The 21,943-nt window shown below is 45.2% G+C and overlaps 1 protein-coding gene across 1 annotated transcript; it reads right to left on the bottom strand.

Annotated features, from left to right (window-relative positions):
- Window positions 1-556: 556 nt before the first annotated feature.
- Window positions 557-6,223, bottom strand: NANOG (Nanog homeobox). Its single transcript, XM_026117783.2, has 4 exons — window positions 6,043-6,223; window positions 2,528-2,802; window positions 1,331-1,420; window positions 557-919 (listed from the first exon to the last, which is right to left on the bottom strand). Exons 1-4 carry the CDS (start codon window positions 6,221-6,223, stop codon window positions 557-559), a joined length of 909 nt encoding a protein of 302 aa, XP_025973568.1.
- Between the last annotated feature and the right edge of the window lie 15,720 nt (window positions 6,224-21,943).

The following is a 21,943-nucleotide window of genomic DNA, read 5'->3' as shown; positions in this document are numbered from 1 at the left end:
TTATTGTTTGCCAAATTAAATGGACTTTTAGTTTTTGTCAAGGGGAGACAGAGAAAGATACAGCCTAGAAGAAAGAGCCTGCTTGTCATTTTGTTCCTTATAAGATCATCTCAGAAGCCTTCCCGGAAGCTGCTTGTCACATTTCACTTGGTAGGCTCTACATCAGTTCCATATTTTGTGGCTTCATCAGATGGGTGTCTGGCATGTGACAATAACTTCTCCAATTCAGTGCAAGATATGTGACAAGCACCTCTCCTTACAGCCCACATCTTCATGGGTTTTATATATACACAGCTCTACAGCAATATGTATAGATGAGATTCCTAAAGGAACCTGTGCCTACTCTGAGACAAGTTATGAGGTCCATAATTTAGAAGTTCTGCAGGAAAATCCAGTTAGCCAGACCTCGGGTCTTGCTGTAAGAGAACTTGATTGTATGTGCCAATACAGAAGGGTGTGTGTTTGTGATGTCCCTGAGTCAGAGGGCACATGAATAATGGAGAAATAAGAGTAAGATTTGATTCCCAGCTGCCCAAGTCCCCCACATCCACAGTATTTAGGAATGATAGAGATGGTGACCAGCAGTGGTTGGAAAAGGTGCCCCCATGGGGACCGGGTGGTGAAAGCTATAGCCATCACTTGTCTTTGTGCCAGGATATTCCACACTTCCAGGGTAGCTGTGATAAAAGTCTACTTTGTGCTGGGCAATGAAGCCCACTGTCTGCTGGACACTGCAGGTGCCCCCGCCTTTGCCAAACATTCCCCCGTCCTCACTGCTCATGATTGTGTATGCATTCTGCCCTGCACCGTAGTGCTGAAGGGGGGAAGGCATGCTTTGGACATTGCTGGCTGCTGTGATCGGGTAGCCCTGGTGGAATTTGGGATGCATGTCCAGGTAAGCACTTGGCTGGCAGGCGTTCTGAAAGGGAAAGAGAGCAAATCAAAACACACAGCTTCTGCACTGGTGCACACAAACCTGAAACATATTGGGGCTCTATTTCTTCACTTTTCACATTGTGTCTTGATCAGCAACAATGGAATGGAAGGGAAAGCAGAACTGTATCTATCCCCATAGCTCAGTGGGATGCATTATATAAGGAATACAGGTTTTCCCTGGAACCACTTAATATAAGTGGCATAGTCAATCCATGGCTAGGCCACCTGGAGAACGTGGAGAGTCAATGACATATCTGTGTCCCTGTGCTGACCAAACCAGAAGGCAGGATAAGCTGATACTTGTAGAGTTAAATTGCCTCAATGGAGGGTATACACTACAGGACTTCTCTCCCCAGACAGAAGGACCACGCTGAGCCATGTGCAATATTCTTACCTGTGTGAGGCACTGAGCCCGTTCCATCCACAAGCTATGCTTCTGGCATCTTTTCAGCTTCATCCTCCGGTTCTGGAACCAGGTCTTTACCTGTGTGGGGAGGGGAGAGCAGCGAAAACATGAGCAAAGAAGAGGGAATAACAAATGTTATCTCTGACTCACAAGCCACAGAGAATCAGGGGAGAGTGACCAGACGGCATAGATACATAGGGAGCATTAGATAAAACCTTTTAAGAGTTACCTGGGGTTACTGCCAAGGGGAGATGTCTGCCTAGCAGCCTCAGCAGGCTGCTACTGAATCTGGGAGGGAGAGGTGACATTATGTCCACATGAAGTTATTGTAGTGTGATGACTGGTGTAAATTAGACCCACCCAGATCCCTACAAGACCTCTGGACTACAGGCAAACTTCTGAGACACTGTTTCTGCAGGGGAACCAGTATGTGCATGTGGGGACAGAAGGGAAAGGCTTGCTTCTTGTATCCAGCAGTTCCCAAATTCAAAGCTCCTTGCTAGGGTGAATTCCAGAGCCATCTCCCCCCAGGGCTGTGTCTTCATTGTGAGAGCAGCCACTGAAGGAATGTTGATTGCAGGAAATAGCAAATTGTCCTGCCAGTCTTGCTCCTAACAGAACCAGTTCAGTGTGTGGGTGCATATGTGTGCACATACAAAGCATATACAACTACTTTCGTCCCAGGACATCCAGGGGCACCCAGGCCATCATGCTTAGCTGTGATATCCAAATTCCAGGTAGATTTTGGAGTTGCAACTGCAAGCGCTTCTGCAGTGTGTTTCAGGCAGAAAACTCTGGGAGTAGGAGAACTGCATGCCAGGCCTTCTGTGAAGTTCACCGGTGTCTGGAGAAAGTCTGCAAGGGGATGCCAAGCCCAAGGTATGGGTCATTCCCATAAACCACATACACATCACTGCATTTGCAGTACTACTGCAAATGTCAGCAACAATCCCTTTAACTGCCATCTCACTGGGGGCTCAAGAAGCCCCAGCCATGTGCCATTCACTCTCCTGTCCCCTAAAGTGCTTCAGATCTCTGGGCATGAATTAGGGAGGTGCTACCGTCAGCTGGCACTTTTACCTCTACCCTGTACTGGGGACTCATCTTTCCATCCTGTCACTGTCTTATGTGACTATTCAGCCATTCTGTGACACATATACCATTGATCAAAGTCTCCATGTTTACCTGCTTGTAGGTGAGCCCAAGGGCAGCAGCCAGCTCCCGGATCTGCTGGGGACTGAGGTACTTCTGGCTCTGGAACCGCTGGTGCAGGGTTTGCAGCTGCTCCTTGGAGAAAGCTGTGCGGCTCTTGGCCTTCTTCACCCCCCCTGTGCCATCTTCTCCACCCTTCTGAGACTTCGCAGTAGGCAGTGGGGATGAGGATGCCGAATGTGGACTGGTGGCTGAATCTGGTGTGAACTGGCTGAAATTCCCAGAACTGGAAGAAACTGGGGATACTTCTAGAAATAAAAAGGTAACAGCAAAAGGTATAAGACATAATGAACAGCTGTACAAGTACGCTCCCTGCCTGCTGCAGGATGAGGTCAGAACTCCTTGTCTATGGAACAAAAGCCATGCATGAAGCAAAGGCCTGCGTATCACTACTACTTGCATGGAGCCATGAGCACTGACAAATCCACTGAGAGTGAGCAGCTTTCCAGCTTAGACCTCCAGGATGACCATGGTTCCCTTTCAACATGTGGAAAAGTAAGGGCATAGAAGGGAGAATGATGCACACTGGCTCACAGTATTACTATCCTGCACAGCCTCCTTCAAAAGGCCCTGCTAATATTTTAAGCCTAGTCTGATGTGGTGTGAAGAGGCCTAATCATGACTGAAAACATAGCCCTGAGTTGGCAGCCTGGCTCCCCCATACTGTCTACCCAAGCATCTCAAGTCACTTGATAGAAAATGGCAAAGCAATCTCCATATTGGCTCACTCCTTTTTGCCTGTGGCTCTCACTAAGCGACTGTCTGGACTGTCCACACTGCTGGACAAACATATATAGATGGAGTGACCTATTAGGCTGAGGGGGGCTTTTAGCAAAAGAACAAAGAAGAGAGACTTGACATGGATCTGGGAAAGAAGACAGGAAAGACAGATGTGCAAGAGAGGTGAGAAGACTCAGTGATCATGTATCAGGGACATGGGGGACAAAAATTCAAGAGTGCAGAGAAAGCTGCCAAGGCTCCTTCTCATTTGTCCTGGTACATGTCCTAAGGGTGTCTCTGAAGGACAAAGTTGAGATAAAGATCTAAAGGAAAAACTTCCTAAACAATCTGAGCCACTGGGCCAGACAAAAGCTGCTCAGATGCAAAGCCATTCAAGCTGTTTGAATAGAAAAATGCTAACAAGAGAGATTACCCCAGTACCTTTCTGTCAGGTAGCTGAGTGCTGGGGTCTATGAGAGTCTGAAACCTTCTCGGGGCAGTCCTTACTGAAGGGTTGGGATTCCAATCTCCCCCTTCCCATACCTGCACTGCCAAATCTGCCCATGCCTTCTTCCTCCAGATACTCCTCTGGAAATTCTTGTGCATGGTCAATCCTCTCTCCTCCTACTGACATTTCAGGAGAGAGATGGGTGCAGTGCATGGGCAGTGCCATTTAGGTACACACCATTCTAAATGTTGAGCCCATCAGCTCCCAATCTGCTTCTCTGTCATCTTGAGGCCTGTGACTCAGAAGTTCCCTGAAACACCCTCCTGAAGCCCTCCCCCACCCCAAATACATGCCCAACACAGAGTACTGGTGCCCTCCTGAGGAATGGGCTCCCTGCCCAGCCTCCCAAACCCTTTCTTCTTCTGTCCTCAGCTGAGAAGTTACTAAGGAATCACTCAAAATCCTTGAGGTGTTTCTGGGCCTCAGAAGGCTGTAAGGCTATGTCTATGGTACTTCTTTCCCTGTTACCCTCCTGACAGAGGCACAAGCACTCTATGGTTCCTCCCACTCTTGGGATGGCTGCTTCTGCTCTACAGGCCTCCTCTCTACTACTTCTTAACCCTAAGAGGTGATACCATGCAGCATGAGCTGTGTGGAGAGACAGGTGTGTAGTGGGGCAGGTTGCTGGTGCTGGGGATCAGAGCCATGAGATTTACAAAATATTTCTGGCTACAAGGAGAAATGAGCTGTAAAGAGAAGAGCCACAAGTGCCTGGGGTAGTCTGTGAAATGGGGGAAGGCCTCAGAGCCTGAGAGGAAGCTGAACATCTGGGAACTGGAAAACTAGAATTTCATGTGATGACCACAGGATGCTTGGCTCTGGCAGGCTGTGCAGTAAAAACTTTGTAGGTAGAAAATGAGCACACTGAGAATATGGGCTTGGAGAAGAGGAAAGTATTCTGTCAGATAGGAACCACAGCACAACAATATTCAGCTAAAGCTTCCACATGTCCCTGCTCAGTCCATCATCCGAAACCCCTCCCTCCATGTGTAATTTACCACCCACAGCTCAGCTCAAGTCCCTGCCACAAAGCTGGCCAAATGTGCTCTCTCTCCCTTGAGAAGAGAGTGAAGGAAGAGGAAGCAAGAAACAGACACTGGTGAAACAGAAATAAGTATGAAAACCTAAGTCAGACCCAGCTCCCACAAGCCCTTAACTGAAGGTAATAAGTAGTAGGCCTTTATTCCCAGGCTCTCTCTGAAGAAAGGGGCATTGAAGGACAGTATTTGAAGCCTGATTTTAAGCAGGGCCATCTGATGCCCATCTGGGCATCAATGAATCAGTCTACCTGATGTCTTTATGGTGCAGGTAGCATGTAGAGAACCTAAGCATTTGTCCAAAATACATATGTGGCAAGTAGTGATGTGCCAAGTAGCCACTAGTCCCTCTGGTCAAGCCTGTAGCTCTCTATAGCATGTGACAGCTTAAAATAGGTGCTTATAAAGCTCACTCTCCTCCATCCCCTCTCACTCATTAATGTTACAAGAGTGTTACCCTGCAGGCCATACAATGGGACTGGGAGAAGACCTACTTGCATTAGCTGTTCTATTGCCACTCACTGAAATGGCAAAGGAATGCAAAGAGCAGAAAAAGCCACTGAGGTGGGGCCTAGGACTTTTTGCAGTGAGGGAAAGGCAGGGAGATAGATCCAAGGAAAGGAGAGGGAAACAGAGACAAGCTGAAAGAAGTAGAGCCTAACAATGGATTTAAAGGGAGCAGGTTTTCTGGCACAGTGATTCAGAGCATGACTTGGCAAAAAACAGGTTTAATGAGCACAAAAAGGCCATGGGCAGATCTGTAGGGGGCTAAGGGAAGCCTAGAGCAGAATTATCTTTGGGGTTTATTCCTCTTTAGGTACATGTGACAGCATTTGGCTGACGGGAGGCCCTGATATACCGGCCCTGAGAACCATGAACTTCTGTGAGACCATGTTGTCACACTGCCTTTCAGCTTGGAGCACAGTGCCTGGAGCTGCCAGTGCCTGGAGCTGCCAGTGCCTGGAGCTGCCAGTGCCTGGACCCCCAAGGGCTCAGGTGAGGTTTAGGAAACTAGCTCACAACCACCGTAAGAAAAGCAGCATGGAAAGGTGTTGTGACTGCCAAATGTCACCCATCCTCCTCACCAACCACACCGCTTTTTGCCCAGCTCACATGAGAGGAAACTATGGCACAGAGAGAGAAAGAGGTTGTTAAGTGAGTGACCAGTCTGGGAACATAGGTATCCCAAAGATCAGCTCTAGGACTTAACTCAAATGCCTTACCTGCAGTCTGCCTCTTCTCTCCTGCCTCTGGAAACTGACTGCCCCTGGCTGCTCCTGCTGTCCCAGCTGAGCCTAGGGCATGTTCTGCCTCCCCTGCCGAGTTCCAGTAAAACTCCAGGTACCCCATGCCAGTCCCACTGGGGTAAGCCTGGTAGGGGGGCAGAGCCAAGTGTGCACACATGGAGGCAGATGTGGGGGTGGTTCCCCCAGCTTCCAATAGATGGCACCTCCACTCAGGGCAGATAGTACCAACAAGCCCAGGCAGCCCCAAACTGTAGACAGGGAGTTACCTTTATAGCTAGCTGTCCCCTGCCTGGGACTGCAATATCCACCATCACCCGCTCATCAAAGCTCTTTGTCATGTTAAAGACGGCTGATTGGTGGGGTGGGGACAGAGGCGGGGGGGGGGGGGGGGGGGGGGGAGCCATGCACGGCATCAGGACTAACAAATATCCCCCCTGAATTCTTCCCATTCTGCAGGTTCCTCAGTCACACCAGAGCAGGGGGCTGATCCAGAGTTCCAAGAAACCGCCTCCTGCTTATTTCTTTGGGCTCAGCTTAAACCCTCATACCATAAAATAATCTCATGAGGATAGATGTCCTGTAGAAGAAAGCTACTCACCACACTGGAGGAACAAGTCACAACCAATATCCATCACATGTGGGAGTGGATGGGAGATGGATCGGGCACTGAGCTGTATAGTACCACTGTGTGGTATCATGCTGGGAAAACCCAAGCCTTGGCTCCAGTTCACATGGAGGGCTCCAAGACCTTTGCACTGTGGTTTGTGTCACACTGGCAGCTCCACAAGCACCCTCATACACCCTGGACTTGGCAGCACTTCCATGCTCTCAGTGCAGATGTCAGAGATGGAGCAGGGAAGCAAAATAAGTCAGAATCAGACCTGGGAGCTGGAATGTACATTTTTTTGAAACTGAAAAGAAATTTCCAGCAACACAAGGCATTTGAGGGCGCCAGGTGAAAGTGTGTCTGGCCCATCTTCCAGATATATGTACCAGAACAGACTCAGAAACACTGGGCAAGTTACACCCAGCACCAGATCTCATTGTCCAGAGCAGACTCAAAAATCTCAGCTGGCTGGTCTACAGGTCAACAATCAGCAGAGACACTTCACTCTTTTATATGAGGTAGGAGAAAGTCTAATGCAAGTGAAGTCCACAGCTAACATGGTTGCTCCTCCAGAGCTCATCAATACTGCCCTTCACTGCACATCCTTTTTCTTAAGTAGGTTTGGCTGTCGTCTTTGCCAGCCTGTCCCAGGCTGATTGGAATAAAGAAGATGAACAATTTCCTTTAAGGCAGTTGTCTGCTGACGCATGGCCCACCCAAGTGGGCCGAAGCCAATTAATTAAATAACTAAAGGGAAATGAGCGAGTCACAGAAATCAGCTATAGGCTTGCAAGTCGGTCTGCTCTATAGGCTTGCTCCAGTCCCTTCCCCTGAGTAGGTTTCGGTGTCCCTGTGTTTAGGGAAGGTTTTAGTAGTCTTATCTGGAGAGATGTTGGGAGTCTCTAGCTAATGTCTGAATTTCTCAATGCACCAACAGAAATTCCAGAGTTAATTCAAATATTTATTGCAAGCATCAGGCCTGTCTTTGTATGAGGACCTGTGCATGCCTGGTGTTGGAAACCCACTGCTGAGGAAGTATAAGTTGGCTTAAATCTAGACTGTCCCTGCTCCCCCAGCCCTCATCGCTCCACAGGTGCACGTTGCTGCCTTTTCCCTGAGCCTATGGTAGCACGCAGTACCTGCCCAACAGGTCAGAGAGAGGAACCAGCCTGCTGTGAGAGTGTTTTGAATATCAGCAAGGAAAAGAAACTGGCAGATGGAGGTGAGCAAGACCATAGGAAATGGGAGTTAGATCAGCTTAAAAGGATGTAGAGCAGTACTTCTACACTTCTGCCACTGTTCTCTGTCCCATGACAGATCACTAGCTGCAGCTTCCTGGTCTGTAGAATGGGGATAACTTAGAGTGTTCTGAGATCCCTGAAGGAGAAGCCAAAAGGAACCAGTATGGACTAGCCTATGACTGAATGTGAAAAATCAATGCAGCCGCTCTCAAACCACTTTGGGCAGGACATTAAACCCACCTCCCACATCACAGCATAATTCTGCTGCCTTGGGACCATCTATTTTCCCCTGAGATGAAGACTGTGGGGGACTAAAGGCTTGGCTGGAGTCTGTACATTCAGTATTATACTTTCTGTTGTATGAAACAGTCTTTCTTTGCCTACAAACTGCAGGGGCTGACATTTCTCTGCACAAGAAATGATGTTATAAATATGAAATTCATCTGAGAAACTTAAAGCAAAAAAGGGCTTTGAACACATCTGCCTGTCTCCGACTGCACAATCCTGGGAACATCCTGAATACGGCAATTACTCTGCAGTGGCCTCTACCTGGTGCATTTGTCTCATGCCTCACTTCTGAATCATCCCACATTTCAGAGCTGCAATGCCATAAGAACTCATATCACAGTCCCTCAGATCTGCCCTCAGGCCCTAGCTACCTAAGCAAAGGCAGAGACACGAAAGGCGTGAGCTGTACAGAGCTCAGGACCCCACTAGGCAGTTCTACTGCCAGGCAGTCAAGGAGAACGGCATGTGCTCCTGTTCATGTCTGGCTTGTTACAGTATGCTGATGTTCAAGTTTTCATGGCCTTAGGTACAGTTAGAAAAGCCAGGTAACAGATCTGGAGAATATCAAGATATCCTCTAAGACTGTTTAAGCTGAAGACTTGGTGGAAGACACGGCAAAGATCTGGGGTGCTGGTTTTACTGGCACTGGGCATCTATGGCCTCACAACATCTGCTGGGAGTCTCACTGACTGAATACTTCGTACTTGATCTCCTTGATTTCAGCTACTTCTGAAGGTCTCTGGGTGTTCTTGCAAAGTGCCTAGAGGCCATAACAAACCAGCATAGTTACCTGCACTACAAAGTCCTGCTGCATAGGAGCCAGCAGAGGAGGAATGGAGCTGTACCTGGGAACACAGCCACCTGCAAGACTGGACCAGTGAGTGCAGGAGCCAAAATGAGTCACCTCCATGGGGAGGGGGAGGGAGACTGAGAGGCAGAGGAGCTGAACAAAACTTAAAATCTTTCCCTCTGTGGTTTCACTCTAGCACCATCACTCACAGAGCAGCTTATCTCCTGCATGCAGCATATGACATTCAGGCTTTGGCTTAGGGGTCAGCTCACTAAAACCAACCCTGAGTGCAGCTAACAGGCCAAATCTGGTTTGACCTCCAGCTTGTTTGGTGCTGTGCTCAGGGTTATTCTAAACTGGGCTCAGCTACTCACTCTTTTCCCATAATGCTGTCCGTGAGGCCTGCCCTTTCCAGGCTGATGCTTTTGGGTCAGAGGATTTTCTTGGATCTTCTGTTCCATAAAGCTGAAAGCACACTAGAATAAAAAGAGGCTAAAGTCTTCACAGGCAATTTACTAACATCATTTTTCATCAACAAGTCCTTTGCTTTCTCTGAGATGACACTGAACCCTAAAACAGTCACGGCAAATGAAACAGCAGCTTGTAAATGACCAGGTTTCCTTGATAAAGGCAGTGAGGTAGGAAGACTAGTAGTTAAAGAGACTGGGAGGAGAGAGGAAAAGAGACATCCTAGCTCACTGTCACCATGTACTCAAAAGTGTAGTCGCAGCTCATGTTGACTTACCTGAGATAGCCACAAACTGGTGAACTCAGATGCTATTGACAGTGTAACTCCCAAGTGTAACTGTCACTGATGACATGGAGGGCAGAAGAAGTTGCAAAAGCTACCCTGAAAAGCAGCCTGGGACTCTGAAGCTCATCCAGAAGATGCACAAACAGAGCAGAAAATAGAGCATATGCTCGTGGGGTTTCTGTAACAAGGTCCTTTCTCTGGCACAGCCCATATTGTTGTGACAACTTCATTTTCAATCCCTGCCTTATTGCTACCACTATACCAGGAAAACACAAAATGTGGGCCTGGCCTCAACGACCCACACTCACTGGGCAGCACAACTGGTAAATCTCCACAGACCAACTTGCACTACAATCTCACTTGCTGCTAGAAGCATTTGAGCCATTCAGACTTCAAGTCCTTAATAGAAGACAGCTTCAGCAAGCCAGTTTAGCTAAAGACATACTAGGCACTGTGTTTGGGCAAAGGTAGGTGGTAATGAGCCCAGTTCATCTATGTGAGTGTCTTTTCCCAGAACAGAAAAAGCCTTACACCAGCCACAAGAGAATCTCAGAAAGCTCCAGTGGAGAAGAAGCTAGACCAAGAGCTGGAAGTCACTGGATTCTGTATCCTTCCTGTCACTGACCCACTGTATGATGCTGCACAAGTCACCTCTTCCCTATCTGGCTTAGTTCCCAATTTATAGAAAAAGTCTTTTCCCTTTTTGATTGCATACTTCCATCTTCATGTGGAAGTCAGTTAAACATTTATCACCCAAAGCAAAATGGTGCGCTCTGAATCATTCTAGCTAGAATGGCTCTACACAAGTTAAATGCTTCTTGTCTGCATACCTCAGACCTGTACAGCTGTAAAACCTGGTTATTTGGTAGCCATTTTAAGAGTCATAAAGGTCTTTGAAGAGGGAAGGAGCAAGATGTCTGTAAAGTGTTGTTATGGCCTAGTCCCAGCTGAAGATCTGCCCTGCTTTCTTTTTCTTTTGCAAAAAGCAAACTGCCATGGAGAAGATGTAAAAGGTGCCAGCAGCTTCTTCTCTGCTGGCTGGTAACAATGCAGCACAAGGAAACCTGCAAAGTGGCTGTTGTTATGAGGGCTGGAAGGGAATTCCAGTAGACTGGGAAGGATTTCTAGCAACTCTAGGTTGAGTTAAGTCTCTACCTTAGGCTCTCCACTTTCTTTCTCCACACTGGCATTAATACCCTCTCTGGTCTTAAGCTCCCACACCTCTATAATACATCGGCCTGGCTAACAACCTCCTTGTGGAGATACAGCAGAAGAGAATACCAGCAGAAGAATTTTCCAGACCAGTAAAACCTACATTCCAAACACACAGTAACATTCACAAAGGCAGGTTTTGGCAGCAAAAGCTGACTATGCAAGGTTCGAAATCAAATTCAGCACAGTTACACCTGCAAATTGTTAGTATCATTTCTCTGGTGACACGGTCCCTCCCTTTCTTTTTCCAAATCTTCTCTTCTCACTAGCAAGCTAACCACACATCCAGGTTTCTAGATCAGGGATCACAGTCTGTTCAGTATGTCATTAACATACTGAACACTTAAAACATTGTAATCCATCTGAAAGTTGGAAACATGAAGCTTTTATTTTTATGAGGATGGCTTAATATCTTTCCCATTTATCTGAGGAGAACTTCTATGAAGAAAACAGCCTATCTGGCCCCTTTTAGCTGGTCTGAAAAATAGCAACAACCTATCCTTGGAGAATGAAAGTAGTTGAGATGAGCTGAAGTTAGTGTTGCTGCCGCTACAGAGAAAATAAAATGAGGCGTGCACATATAGACACTCAAAGAAAGAAAGAAATTGTGACTTATTTTTGGAGTTCACGCATACAAACTCTGCCAGAGAAGCAAACGTGTGGGAGTTCCTGGCAACCTTCCAGAGGCTTTCTAGGCCATGCAGTTGATTTCTGCAATGGCAATCAAGCATTTTTCCCTCCAAGTTGGCTTTAAAAAGTATGTTTTTCAATCCTTGAACACATTGAACATGGTTTTGGTTAAGCATACAAAACAAGCTAATGCACTTGTTTTAAGAAAAAGGCTTTGATAGTCTTGTTTTATAGTATTTCTTCTTTCTTTGAAGCTTAAAACAAATACCCTGCTTTGTTTTAAGATTTGCAGGGTTTTTGTGACTGACATTCATTGTAATGGCTTAATGTAAAGACATTTTTTAAAAGCAAAAAAGTTTAAGGATAATACAGTTTGAATGATAGGAAGCAAAGTAGCTAAAAGATTTAAAACATCCCCACTCTTCTTTTTAACAGCTTTGTTCAGAGTGTTAATTCTTTGATTGTAACTTGAATTTAAATTTACTTCTCTTAAAGCACCGTATTTTTCTCCAAAGACTTTTCATTTTTTTGGTCATTTTCTATATTTTTTTCTTATTGGCTTTGCTTTGCACGTGATTGTGCTGGAATTCTAGTCAGATCCATGTGGTGCGCTGTTCTCAAATGGCCTTGTCCGTACCAAAAAAGTCCCCCCCCCCCCCATATATTGTTTTGCTGTACTAGGGACAGGAAATGGAAAGTAAAATGGATTCTAAAAAATCATAAACATATTGCTGCTTTTTCTTTTAAGCATGACGTGCTGGAGTAAAAAATTCTGCAAGGACTAGGATGTACTCCCAGTGAAGGAATATAACCAAGTTTCAACAGGCTAATCAGAAATAAACAGGAAAAGGAGCCCCTCTTTCTTCTTAGCCTATTCTGGGCCTACAGCTAAATGTGGTCAGAGCTGGTACCTCACTGTACGTAGTAGCCATACAGAGGTTTTATCCACAAAAACTAAGTTAAGATCTCTCAGCGCTGAACTATCTAAGGGGAGCTATTGTAACACCTCCCTATCAAAGCCTGGGCAAGGGGCTAGCAAATCTGCGAACGTTAAATAACAGTCATTGGTATTTCCTAGCTACCTTGTATTTTTCATTCTGTGACTGTAATTTAGGAGTCAGTTTCCCATTTTAACTGGGTTTGGCTCATGAAGGAAAAAAATGTTTTGTGGGGTCTCTCAAAATATTCAGAGTAACAAAAGCCCAACTCATTTTGTTATGCATTTTTTTTCACCAAAATCAGCAAAAGGTAAAAACAAAAAAACTGTGCCACACCAAAATATACTTTTTAAAAACTTGCCTTTTCTCTGTCTCTCTCTCTTTTAATCTGCCTAATGAACAGAAAAATAAGGGGCAAGAAATGAACAGGCTTAATATTCAACGAAGCATTTTAGGACCAGATGTTGATCATTATCACGAGAGATATTTTTCTGCTCATATATCCTTTCTGAAGTCCTTTCACACAGTGAGCCCTTCCAAGAGAAGTTAAATGTGTCCCTGATGCCAAGAAGCTGAAACTGGAAGAAATAAACCAACTTTGCCAACTGCCATTGTCTCCTGGGTCCTGGGTCGCATCTGAAGGCTTGCACTTCCCTGATCCAATAAAAAATTTGTGATGAGTGTAGGCTGAAGAGAAGGTCCTGGACAGTGTCACCACATCTACCATTGTTAACTACATTCCAACATCTCCTGAAATGTAGGAGCAGAAATCCCTGCTCTCACCCATCCTTCACATAGCTTTTTCTTTCCTCCTTCTGTCTCTTGACTTCATGCTTAAAAAGCATCTGTGGCTGCTGGCCAAAGCTGTTTCTTTGACTATATAGCTGTGAGCTTATGAGCAGTGTACAGTTAAAAGCTAATTGTCAGCCAGCTTGACGCTACCCTGTGTTTCCGACTTCCAAGAGTGCCTGGCCAGACCATGTGTACTTCACCAGCAGAAAGTCTATAAGAGTCAAATATCAGAAATGGAAGGTGCACTTCTCTTGTTGTTCTTCCTGTCACCATTCAGTGCATGTTTTGTCTTTGAAGAAAGAAGTTTGAACGTAAGATAACAGCAAATCTATGCTCCAGTCCATCACAACTGACTCTGGCTTTTAACTGTCACTAAGGACATCTATGGTATATTTTCTCCCTAAAAAGAAAAAGGACAAGGGATTTTCTAATACTAACATTTTTTCCCAGTACTTTAACACTTTCTCCTTCTCTTTAACAAAAGCTATAAAAGCTTTTAATAGTTGTTATTGCCATGGTACTAAGTTGTCTGAGATCTTGAAATTCTAAATCATACTTAACCATTCAGTATCATAAAGAGTATACTAATGCTTTTATGCTTCATCTCTCTATATATGTACATACACAAAACACTCCCCCACCATTGGAAACCCTACTTGGTCCTACAGAGCTGTGGTTCCTGTGTGACCGCCCTGCTTGTTCCAAAGTCAGAACTCCCATTTTAGCCCAGTTTGCAAAACTGTGTCTCTCCATGGCCCCTCTTCCAGCTCAGATGTCAATACCAGGAATTCATCCCATTCATCCCCCTCTCTGATATTAGGCTTCTGAACAAGACATCTGACATCTGACCTAGGCCAGGATCAGGCTAGGCTTTTGCTCCTTTCATTGCCTTCACTCATCCTGCTTCATGACCTGTGCAGGACAGTCTGGTAAGGGACTGATGAAGGGGTTCTCAGTATCTTGTCAGCAAGTGGCAAATAAATTAAGGCTGAGCTGGTAGGTACAGACCAAGGCAGAAGGAAAAGGGGACTGTGTTGGGACTGTTCTGCAGGGGTATAAGATACAGAGAGAACAGATGATAGATTTTGGCAGGTAGAAGAAAGTTAGAGGTTTCTCAATTACATTCATTGTAGACAAGGCTGTCTTAAGGGGGTTATAGGCCCTGGAGCATCAAACCTCACAGACTTTTTGACATATCTAAGAGCAGGAGAAGAATGCAGTGTGCTCCTATTCCAGTTACCACCTCTGGTATCTGGGATTCCACCAGCCCAAATGTGCCAGGAATTAAGTCTCCCCAGACAAACAGAGATAACATAGCAGAGCTCTGATCAAGGGACTGATATCAAAGAAGCAAATCTCTCAGCCCCGGGGATGAATCATCAGAGCAGTTTATTCCAACCTTTTCTCATCCTTTCAAGCATCAGGTTCAATTGCAGCAACAAGAGCACAAAAGGCTAGGTACTGCATAGGCAGGGAAGACACAACCAGGAGGAATGGAATTCACAGGTGATACAAGACTGGGAGGGTGCTGCAAATACCGCTGAGAACAAAGAAGTAATGCAAAAGGCACCTATCTAGCTTGGGCAGGGAGGAAGAAGGAAAGATGAGAGCTAGTCATGCACCTGGGGAGAAAGAATCCCAAAGCTAGATAATCAAAGGAAGATGTGTAGAAAGCACAGCGTGAAAGAGGACAAGCAAAAAAAGATGCATGTTTGCCAGCTGTGATATACCTGATTCAAGCAATAGCAATGCTATTTTGCAGGCATGCAAGCACTTGACAAAGATCCATATCATCCCGTTTTCATGGATGTGGAAACTGAGGTACTGCATGAGCTCAGTAAAGGGCCTGTTATTGTGCAGTACTGGCCACACCTTGGCTAGACAGAAACATGTCCATGCAGGAAACTTATCTTAGAGCTTAAGGTTGGTATTATGCACACCTGTGGTGAGATGATGTGAAGAAGCCTGCATTCTGTTTTGTGTGCCCTGCAAAATGAGGAGGCAGAGGGGAAAAATGCTCAGAGAAGATCAGCAGACACAGGTGCATTATAAAACACAACTTTTCTCTGAAAAGCAACTATCGAAACAGAATTGCAGCATCTCATCCTCACTGCTTCTCAGCAATCTGTGGGTCTAATCCCTCTGTTTACACTTAGGGGGAGATTTGTTTTTTCAAAGGCTTTTCCACCAATAGCTCCACTCAGGTTGCCCTTCCCACAAAACAGGTGAAAGTAGGTGGGAAGGACTGAACTGGCAGATGCAATGCCAAAGACAAGGCTGTGATCAAAGTAAGACAGTGTGCCACTTCAGGTCACTCAGTCCTTCAGCCTGTCATTCATATACCAGGCCACTCTGGAACAGAGTGAGCCTAGAGGGCCAAGTCAAGTCTGGTCCTCTACCTCATCACTATTTGTAACAGTTATGTTGGATGATCCACCATCAGGCTTTAGAAAGAGCAAACAGGCATCAGTCCCATTATTATTGGATCCTAATAAGCAATGTTGTTAATGGGTCTGATTCCTCCCTCTGAGCTGCATTAGTTCTGCAGGGCAAACAGGAGCAAATCTATCAACTCCATACAAAAATCAGTTGATCACTGGAGCCAGTACCTGTGGCTCAGATATGTACAGCCAGTCACAGAAGTGTTGCTGAGCTGTGGTCTAGTTTGGATTGTGATTTGGGGTGTTATTTTTTCTTGATGGGGTGGGGGGGAATTTGTGTTTGTGGGGGTTTGTGGGGGTTTTGTTTGTTTTTTGGGGGATGATGGTCATATTTCAGAGTAGCCCTGTCTTCAGAGAGGGCAGAGTCGAGATTTATCTCTTTGGGCTACCAGTTGCTCTGTAGAATTGTTACTGATGCTGACAGTGCAGACAAGTCTTAAGCTTTGCAGGGAGAATTGGAGGGGGATGGGTGAGTGATAGGCATCTATATGGAATATCTGCTAAGGAGGAGACAGCTGGGAAACACAAGCTGGTAGTGTGTTGTCAAATAACCAGACATTTTTCCATGCTGTGAACAGTCTAAGACAGTCAGCACCCTCCAGGAGGATGGCACTTGGCAACCTGTGATTGATTCCATGTGCGTGCTGCACTCTCACAACAATGAGAGATACCTCAAGAGCAAGCAAGCGATTCATGGCCCAAAGGCAATCATTTTAGGGGAGGTAATGTTAACTCAGTGGGGGACAACAGAGAGAGGAGTAGACTGGCACCCTGTGGAAATCTCATCATGACAAAGTCAGGAGAAAGATTTTTTTTAAGTTTAATTGTTCTTTTGGGGCCCAGGTGAAGAAATACATTTTGTTCATAGCAGAAGAGGCATGTTGCACAAATCGTCTGGGATCTTCACAGAAAACAGAATCATCAGATTTCCTCCCAGTCCAAGGCTCCTGGTCTTTAACTGCACAGAGCCATGATACAAAATACAGACTGTGCCAAGATGTCTGAGGAACACACCCATGCAATGAAACTCTGGACCAGCAGGTGACAGCACAGCACACAAGTTCATACTGCAATTGAAATACTCTTCAGCTGTATAGCATTTACAGTTCAGGGCAGGAGAGACAATTGTAGGGTGACCTTGCACTCAGCTAGCAGAGAATAGGAGGAGTGAGAAAGAATAGGGGGGGAGAAGAGAAGTGGGGAAGAACAGGAAAAATGGCCCAAAGATCAGGGAAAATTTGGAGAGAGTCCCAGGGGTGTTAGGGTATGTAACACCAGGCATCACTCAATTCTGTTGGTATATAAGCAGACCCTGCAACACACAATACTAGGCAGAAAGTGCTGCAGGAGAAATGGAGCCACCAGAAAGTACTGGAGAAACACCATGTGGTGGAGAGAAGGACCAAGGCAGGTTCAGGAGCACAGCGAACTTGCTCTAGGCACCATGTTTGGAAACACTGAAGCCTTCTGGTAATACAATATTTTCCCTTTCCATTTCCCTTTTCCTTTTTCTCACACTGCCAAAGCATTACATATACAATATTACATATGATCTATGTATGATCAGTGTGAATATTATTCTTGTGTCAGAATGAGAAAAAGTCAAACACTAAAGTCAGCATGATGCTGCTTAATCACTCTGAAAAGTTTTCATGGTGACATGAAATAAGGAAGCTGGAAAGCATTTCATTCAATTTTTCATATATATATATGTGTGTGTATATGTATATATGTATATATGTATATATGTGTGTGTGCATGTGTGTATATACATACATATATATATGTACAGCTTCTTCCACTTATCTGTTTTTTCTGAGATGGATGAGCCTTTGCAGATTTCAGTGCCAGAAGCATTTTCTGTCAGAACTGTGCTTTGTTGACCTTTGGATTGAGCTGTTCTGTTTGTCCGGATCTTGTCTGGTCTTACCTAACCTGAGTTAGGAATATACCTTTTCTTTGTGTGTGTGGAAAAGCTGTTTCTGATATGCTACTCAGCTAAGCTTAGGAGCAGAAATTTAGTCTAGCTGAGCAAGCTGTAGTTTATATGTCAGTCCATCCTCCCTTGCCATGGTACTTAATAAGTCCTGAGCATCTATCAGTTTGTCCTGAGCCCTTCATGCAGATGGCTCTGACTGGCAACTGACAATGAATTCCAGAAGCAATGCTCTATGAAAAAGGTGCATTTTGTTCATGTATCTTTTGGGGTTCATGTTAAAACTCTCATTCTGCAGGCAACAGGGCACCTGAGTTTCTAGTCTGCAGGATATGAGTAACTTTCTGCAGAAGCCGATGATTGCTCATATCCTGTGGGGCAGTTGTAATCAATCCTGAGAGGCTGGAAAGATAAAGTCTTAATCTGTTGCTTTTGTACCCCAATGAAAACATAGCTATGGATGCTTAGTGGGCATGTTTAAAGGCTGCCAATCATCTCCCACCATGCCCACCTTCTTTACCAGGGTGGTTGTTAAAATGTGACAGTTGTGAAACCATTATACCGAGTCCAGTCTCTGTGGGAACAGAGTGCAACTGCATGGAGTTCCATCACCTTCCCAGGGATCGAGGTGAGCCTGGTTGGCCTGTAGTCAGCCCCAGCCACAAGGAGAGTCCACCATCAGTGAAGACAAGTGGCAGAGAAGGCTGATATCACTGGTGTTCACCCCAGACATCTGTCTGCAGGTTCTGACCTGTTCTGTTTTGCTCAGCCATGTCCATCTGTGGGGCATAGATGCATGATTACTTGTTCAGTAAGTCATTTGCAGTGGTCCCACACTGAATGCCAGTGTGACTGGTGCACCAATGTGACTGGCATACAAAAATCCATATGACCATTTGCTAAACAAGAAATGGTTGTGCAATGCAAGCAGAAAACAGATTTAGCAGGTCAGTCATGTGTCTATCAATCAGACATGCTCAGGCTGCATCTCATGGAGAAGAAAAGAACAATTCTTGTAAACACTATGTATTTGTGTGGTGTATAGTGTAGACACGCAGTCTACCACAGCGAGCAAAGATATTAGAAAAAGTTACATAGCCTGCTGTAACTAAAAAGTTTCACACAGTCTACTCTAGATATTGTATGTTTTTAAGTAGAACCAATTAAATTGTGTTTGTAAGATATATTTTAGGAAACAAAACCAGTATCTTTTCTAGTCTAAATAAGGCCTCACATCCCTGAATTTTGTCTCCTCCCAGCAGCACACTATGAAGACAGCTCTGTCTTGTCCAGTAACCCACACTGCAAAGACAGGGCCAGGTAAAGCATAAGCATGACAGACCAGAGCCATGTATCCCAGATTTTCAAATAAGAATCTCATGTGTCATTGAAAAGGGATCTAGTCCTTCCCAAAGTGAAGGAAACCTTGAACCTGTGACCTTGGTCTAGTCTGCAGAAAGCCTGAAAAAAAAAATCACTCAGGTGTAAATTTTCTGTGCATCCCAATGTGTGTGTGAACTGGTGGGTTCTTTGAACTGGTCAGAGCTTTCTCATTAACGAATAAGACAGGAGAGACGTCTGGAGGGAGGCACCTCCTGCTGCTGGTCCATCATGGCCACATCACAACGACATCAGCACAGTTTCCACACAGTGCACAGAACCTCTCCTTCCTCTCAAATGGAACTGATGATGGAGCAGTCCCCACACCAAACTAGCAAGTGTTCCTTTTCTGAGTAGCCCTGATGATCCTACCACTAATAGGAAGAAAAGCCTGGCAGTTTTGCTTGGAGGTAAGTCTGCACCACTGCTTGGGCTCTCACCCTGACACCCTCCTAAAGGAGAAAGAGCATTCCCAGGGTCTACCTAGGTACTGAGATGTCTGTAACATAAAAAGAGCATAAAATCGGATATTAAAATTTGTGCACAGGGCAGATAGGGGTGAAAATTATCTCCAATAAAATGTGGTTTCACATTTCTTCTCACAGAAAGGAACTGCTTTTTCTGCCTGGTATATTTTGATCAAAAATAACACATGCAAAACATGACAAGTGATGTCATTTGACAAATAATGGCACTGACACCATGACATTCTTTATCTTGCTCCAGCCTGTAAAATGCCACTGAAACTCTTTGTTGTGGTTGATGTATAGAAGGGTAGCATCACTTGTGACCCTTGGAGACCTCCTCCTTCCCACTTTGCAACGGTTTCTCTCTGAGAAGGGCTCTCCAGTGATCTAGTTACTCATTCACATCCTAGGGCCTTCTGGCTCCAAGATTATGTCAGGAGTTTCCATGCCACTTGGGCATTTTCTTATGGTAACATCTCTGTCAGCCACTGCTCAGATGGTGAACAGTCTGCAAGAGAGACAGCGTTAAGACTGGTCCTGAGCTAGCATTAACTCCATCTCTGCCAATAGCGTGACATTTGAGAAAGTGCTGAGAAGCTCATAGGTTTTGCAATGTAGGTTGTTGGGCAAAGAGAGGGGAAGTGGCAAAGGGAGGAGATTTCCTTCCAGGAGTTATTTTCTGATAAATTTTTCACTCCCTTTGTTTTCTCAGTCCCCTTCTTTTTTGTTCCCTCCCTTCCTTCCATTTCAGGTCCCATTAAGGAGTGGGATGCAGAGATTTGCTTCTGGGTTCTGCTTTCCCACTTTGCACCAGTGCTTATACTTCACCAGCTCTGAGCAGTGTATCCCACAAGAGGTAATGAAGGAATACTAGCAGGACAGAAGCCCACTGCATCTAAACCTTAATCTAACAAACTGCTCTGGAAGCTAACTTGATATTCAGAGGCCCATGCTCTGTTTTGAAGGTCTCTTCAGTGCCACTTGCATGCAGCAAGTCAGCAGAGAGTTCTGTGGGTAAGTCTCAAAGACATATCTGTCCAAGCTAGTTCTGCAAGAACCCCGAGTACCACCCCTCTGGGAGCTGATCGATTGACATTTTTGCATGTGGTTGTGGGATCCATAAAAACAAAAGGACACATCTTCAAGTATTCAAACCATTTCATTGCAACCAGCTTTTCCTCTTGGAGCTTCCTTACATTTTTCAGAAATAAAATAACCACCTCTAAAACAAAGACCCTCTTCCCCAACCAAAAGTCTGTCACAAAACTATCCAAAATATTTATTTAGGGCTCAATGAATCATGCTTTGGCTGGCTTTGAATGCTTTTGCTTTCCCTTTCTAATTTTGACAAATGGAATGAAATATTAAGTTTGACATAAATATCTTATGAATTTGGTTGGATGGGTGTTTTAATCAGTACAGCCACAGGGTTGAAAAAACAATTATGTAAGTCTTAGTCCAGAGTCCTCCCCAACTCTTAGGCTAGGTGCATTTCATACCTAGAAAAACATAGGCCTCAGCTAGAAATATGCAGCAGTAAGTAACGTTAGGTTTCAGAAAACCTATACTGGTTCTGTGTTCTGCTGAACTCTTTTTTTTTTTTTTTTTTTTTTTTTTTGAGACTTTCAGATAAGGCCTGCTTGGTTTCCTGGCTGCTCTTTGTCCATTTGCTGACTCAGGAGTTGTACTAGCCCGACTTTTCCTTTAAGTATATCTCGGGTTTTCTTGTCTTGTTTTTTTTTTTTTTTTCCCTCTTTCTCTCTTCCCTGAATCCTCTTCTCTGAAGGATTTTTTGCCTCCATATTTTTTGATCAGCTGTCCTCATAGTTTCTACCTGTGAAATGTAAATACAGACTCCATAGGCTGGTAGATGGCTGTTAGGACGGGAAAGGAGTGCACTGGACCAGGAGCTTGTTGCCTCATGGGGAAGGAGTGAGGGTAGTCAACACTACCTATGCAGAAGAGCTGTGGGTGAAAGCACCTGCCAGAGTGTCAAGAAGACCAGCACCCGTGGGAATAACGGAGCTAGTTCTGGGAACTGGCATCTTTCCAGGCATTGGGGTTTCCCTCTGCCACTCTCAAGCCTGCCCTCTGTTCCTTCCAGGCACCCAGTACAGTGAGTGTAGGAACCTAGGCAAGACTTCTGAGGGGGACATTAAGGTCACTTGTCAGATGGAGAGAAGCACTATTCATGGGTGGAAGGGGTCCCCCTTCATATTTGAGGCAGAGGAAGTGAAGGTCATTTGTTGGAGAAGGCAGGGACAGAAGTCTCAAGTGTTTTCAGTCTGGGCAGGGTTCCTAGCCTCCAGCTACTTCCCTCTCTGCTTTGTTACTGAGAAACACAGGGAAAGGATCTCTGAAGGCAATGCTTAGGGAATTTGGGCAAGGAAGACTCAGAGAA

The sequence above is a fragment of the Dromaius novaehollandiae genome, chromosome 1 (genome assembly GCF_036370855.1).
Source record: "Dromaius novaehollandiae isolate bDroNov1 chromosome 1, bDroNov1.hap1, whole genome shotgun sequence".
Taxonomy (NCBI): Eukaryota; Metazoa; Chordata; class Aves; order Casuariiformes; family Dromaiidae; genus Dromaius; species Dromaius novaehollandiae.
This window is presented reverse-complemented; position numbering and strand designations above follow the sequence as displayed.

Bases quoted from the DNA above. Each gene is read 5' to 3' on its own strand.
- NANOG (XM_026117783.2), bottom strand. From the start codon at position 6,223: ATGTGTGCACACTTGGCTCTGCCCCCCTACCAGGCTTACCCCAGTGGG. The intron at 1,421-2,527 runs GTAAACATGGAG...CTCCCCACACAG, and splicing joins TTGGGCTCACCTACAAGCAG to GTAAAGACCTGGTTCCAGAA. The intron at 920-1,330 runs GTAAGAATATTG...TTTCCCTTTCAG, and splicing joins GGGCTCAGTGCCTCACACAG to AACGCCTGCCAGCCAAGTGC.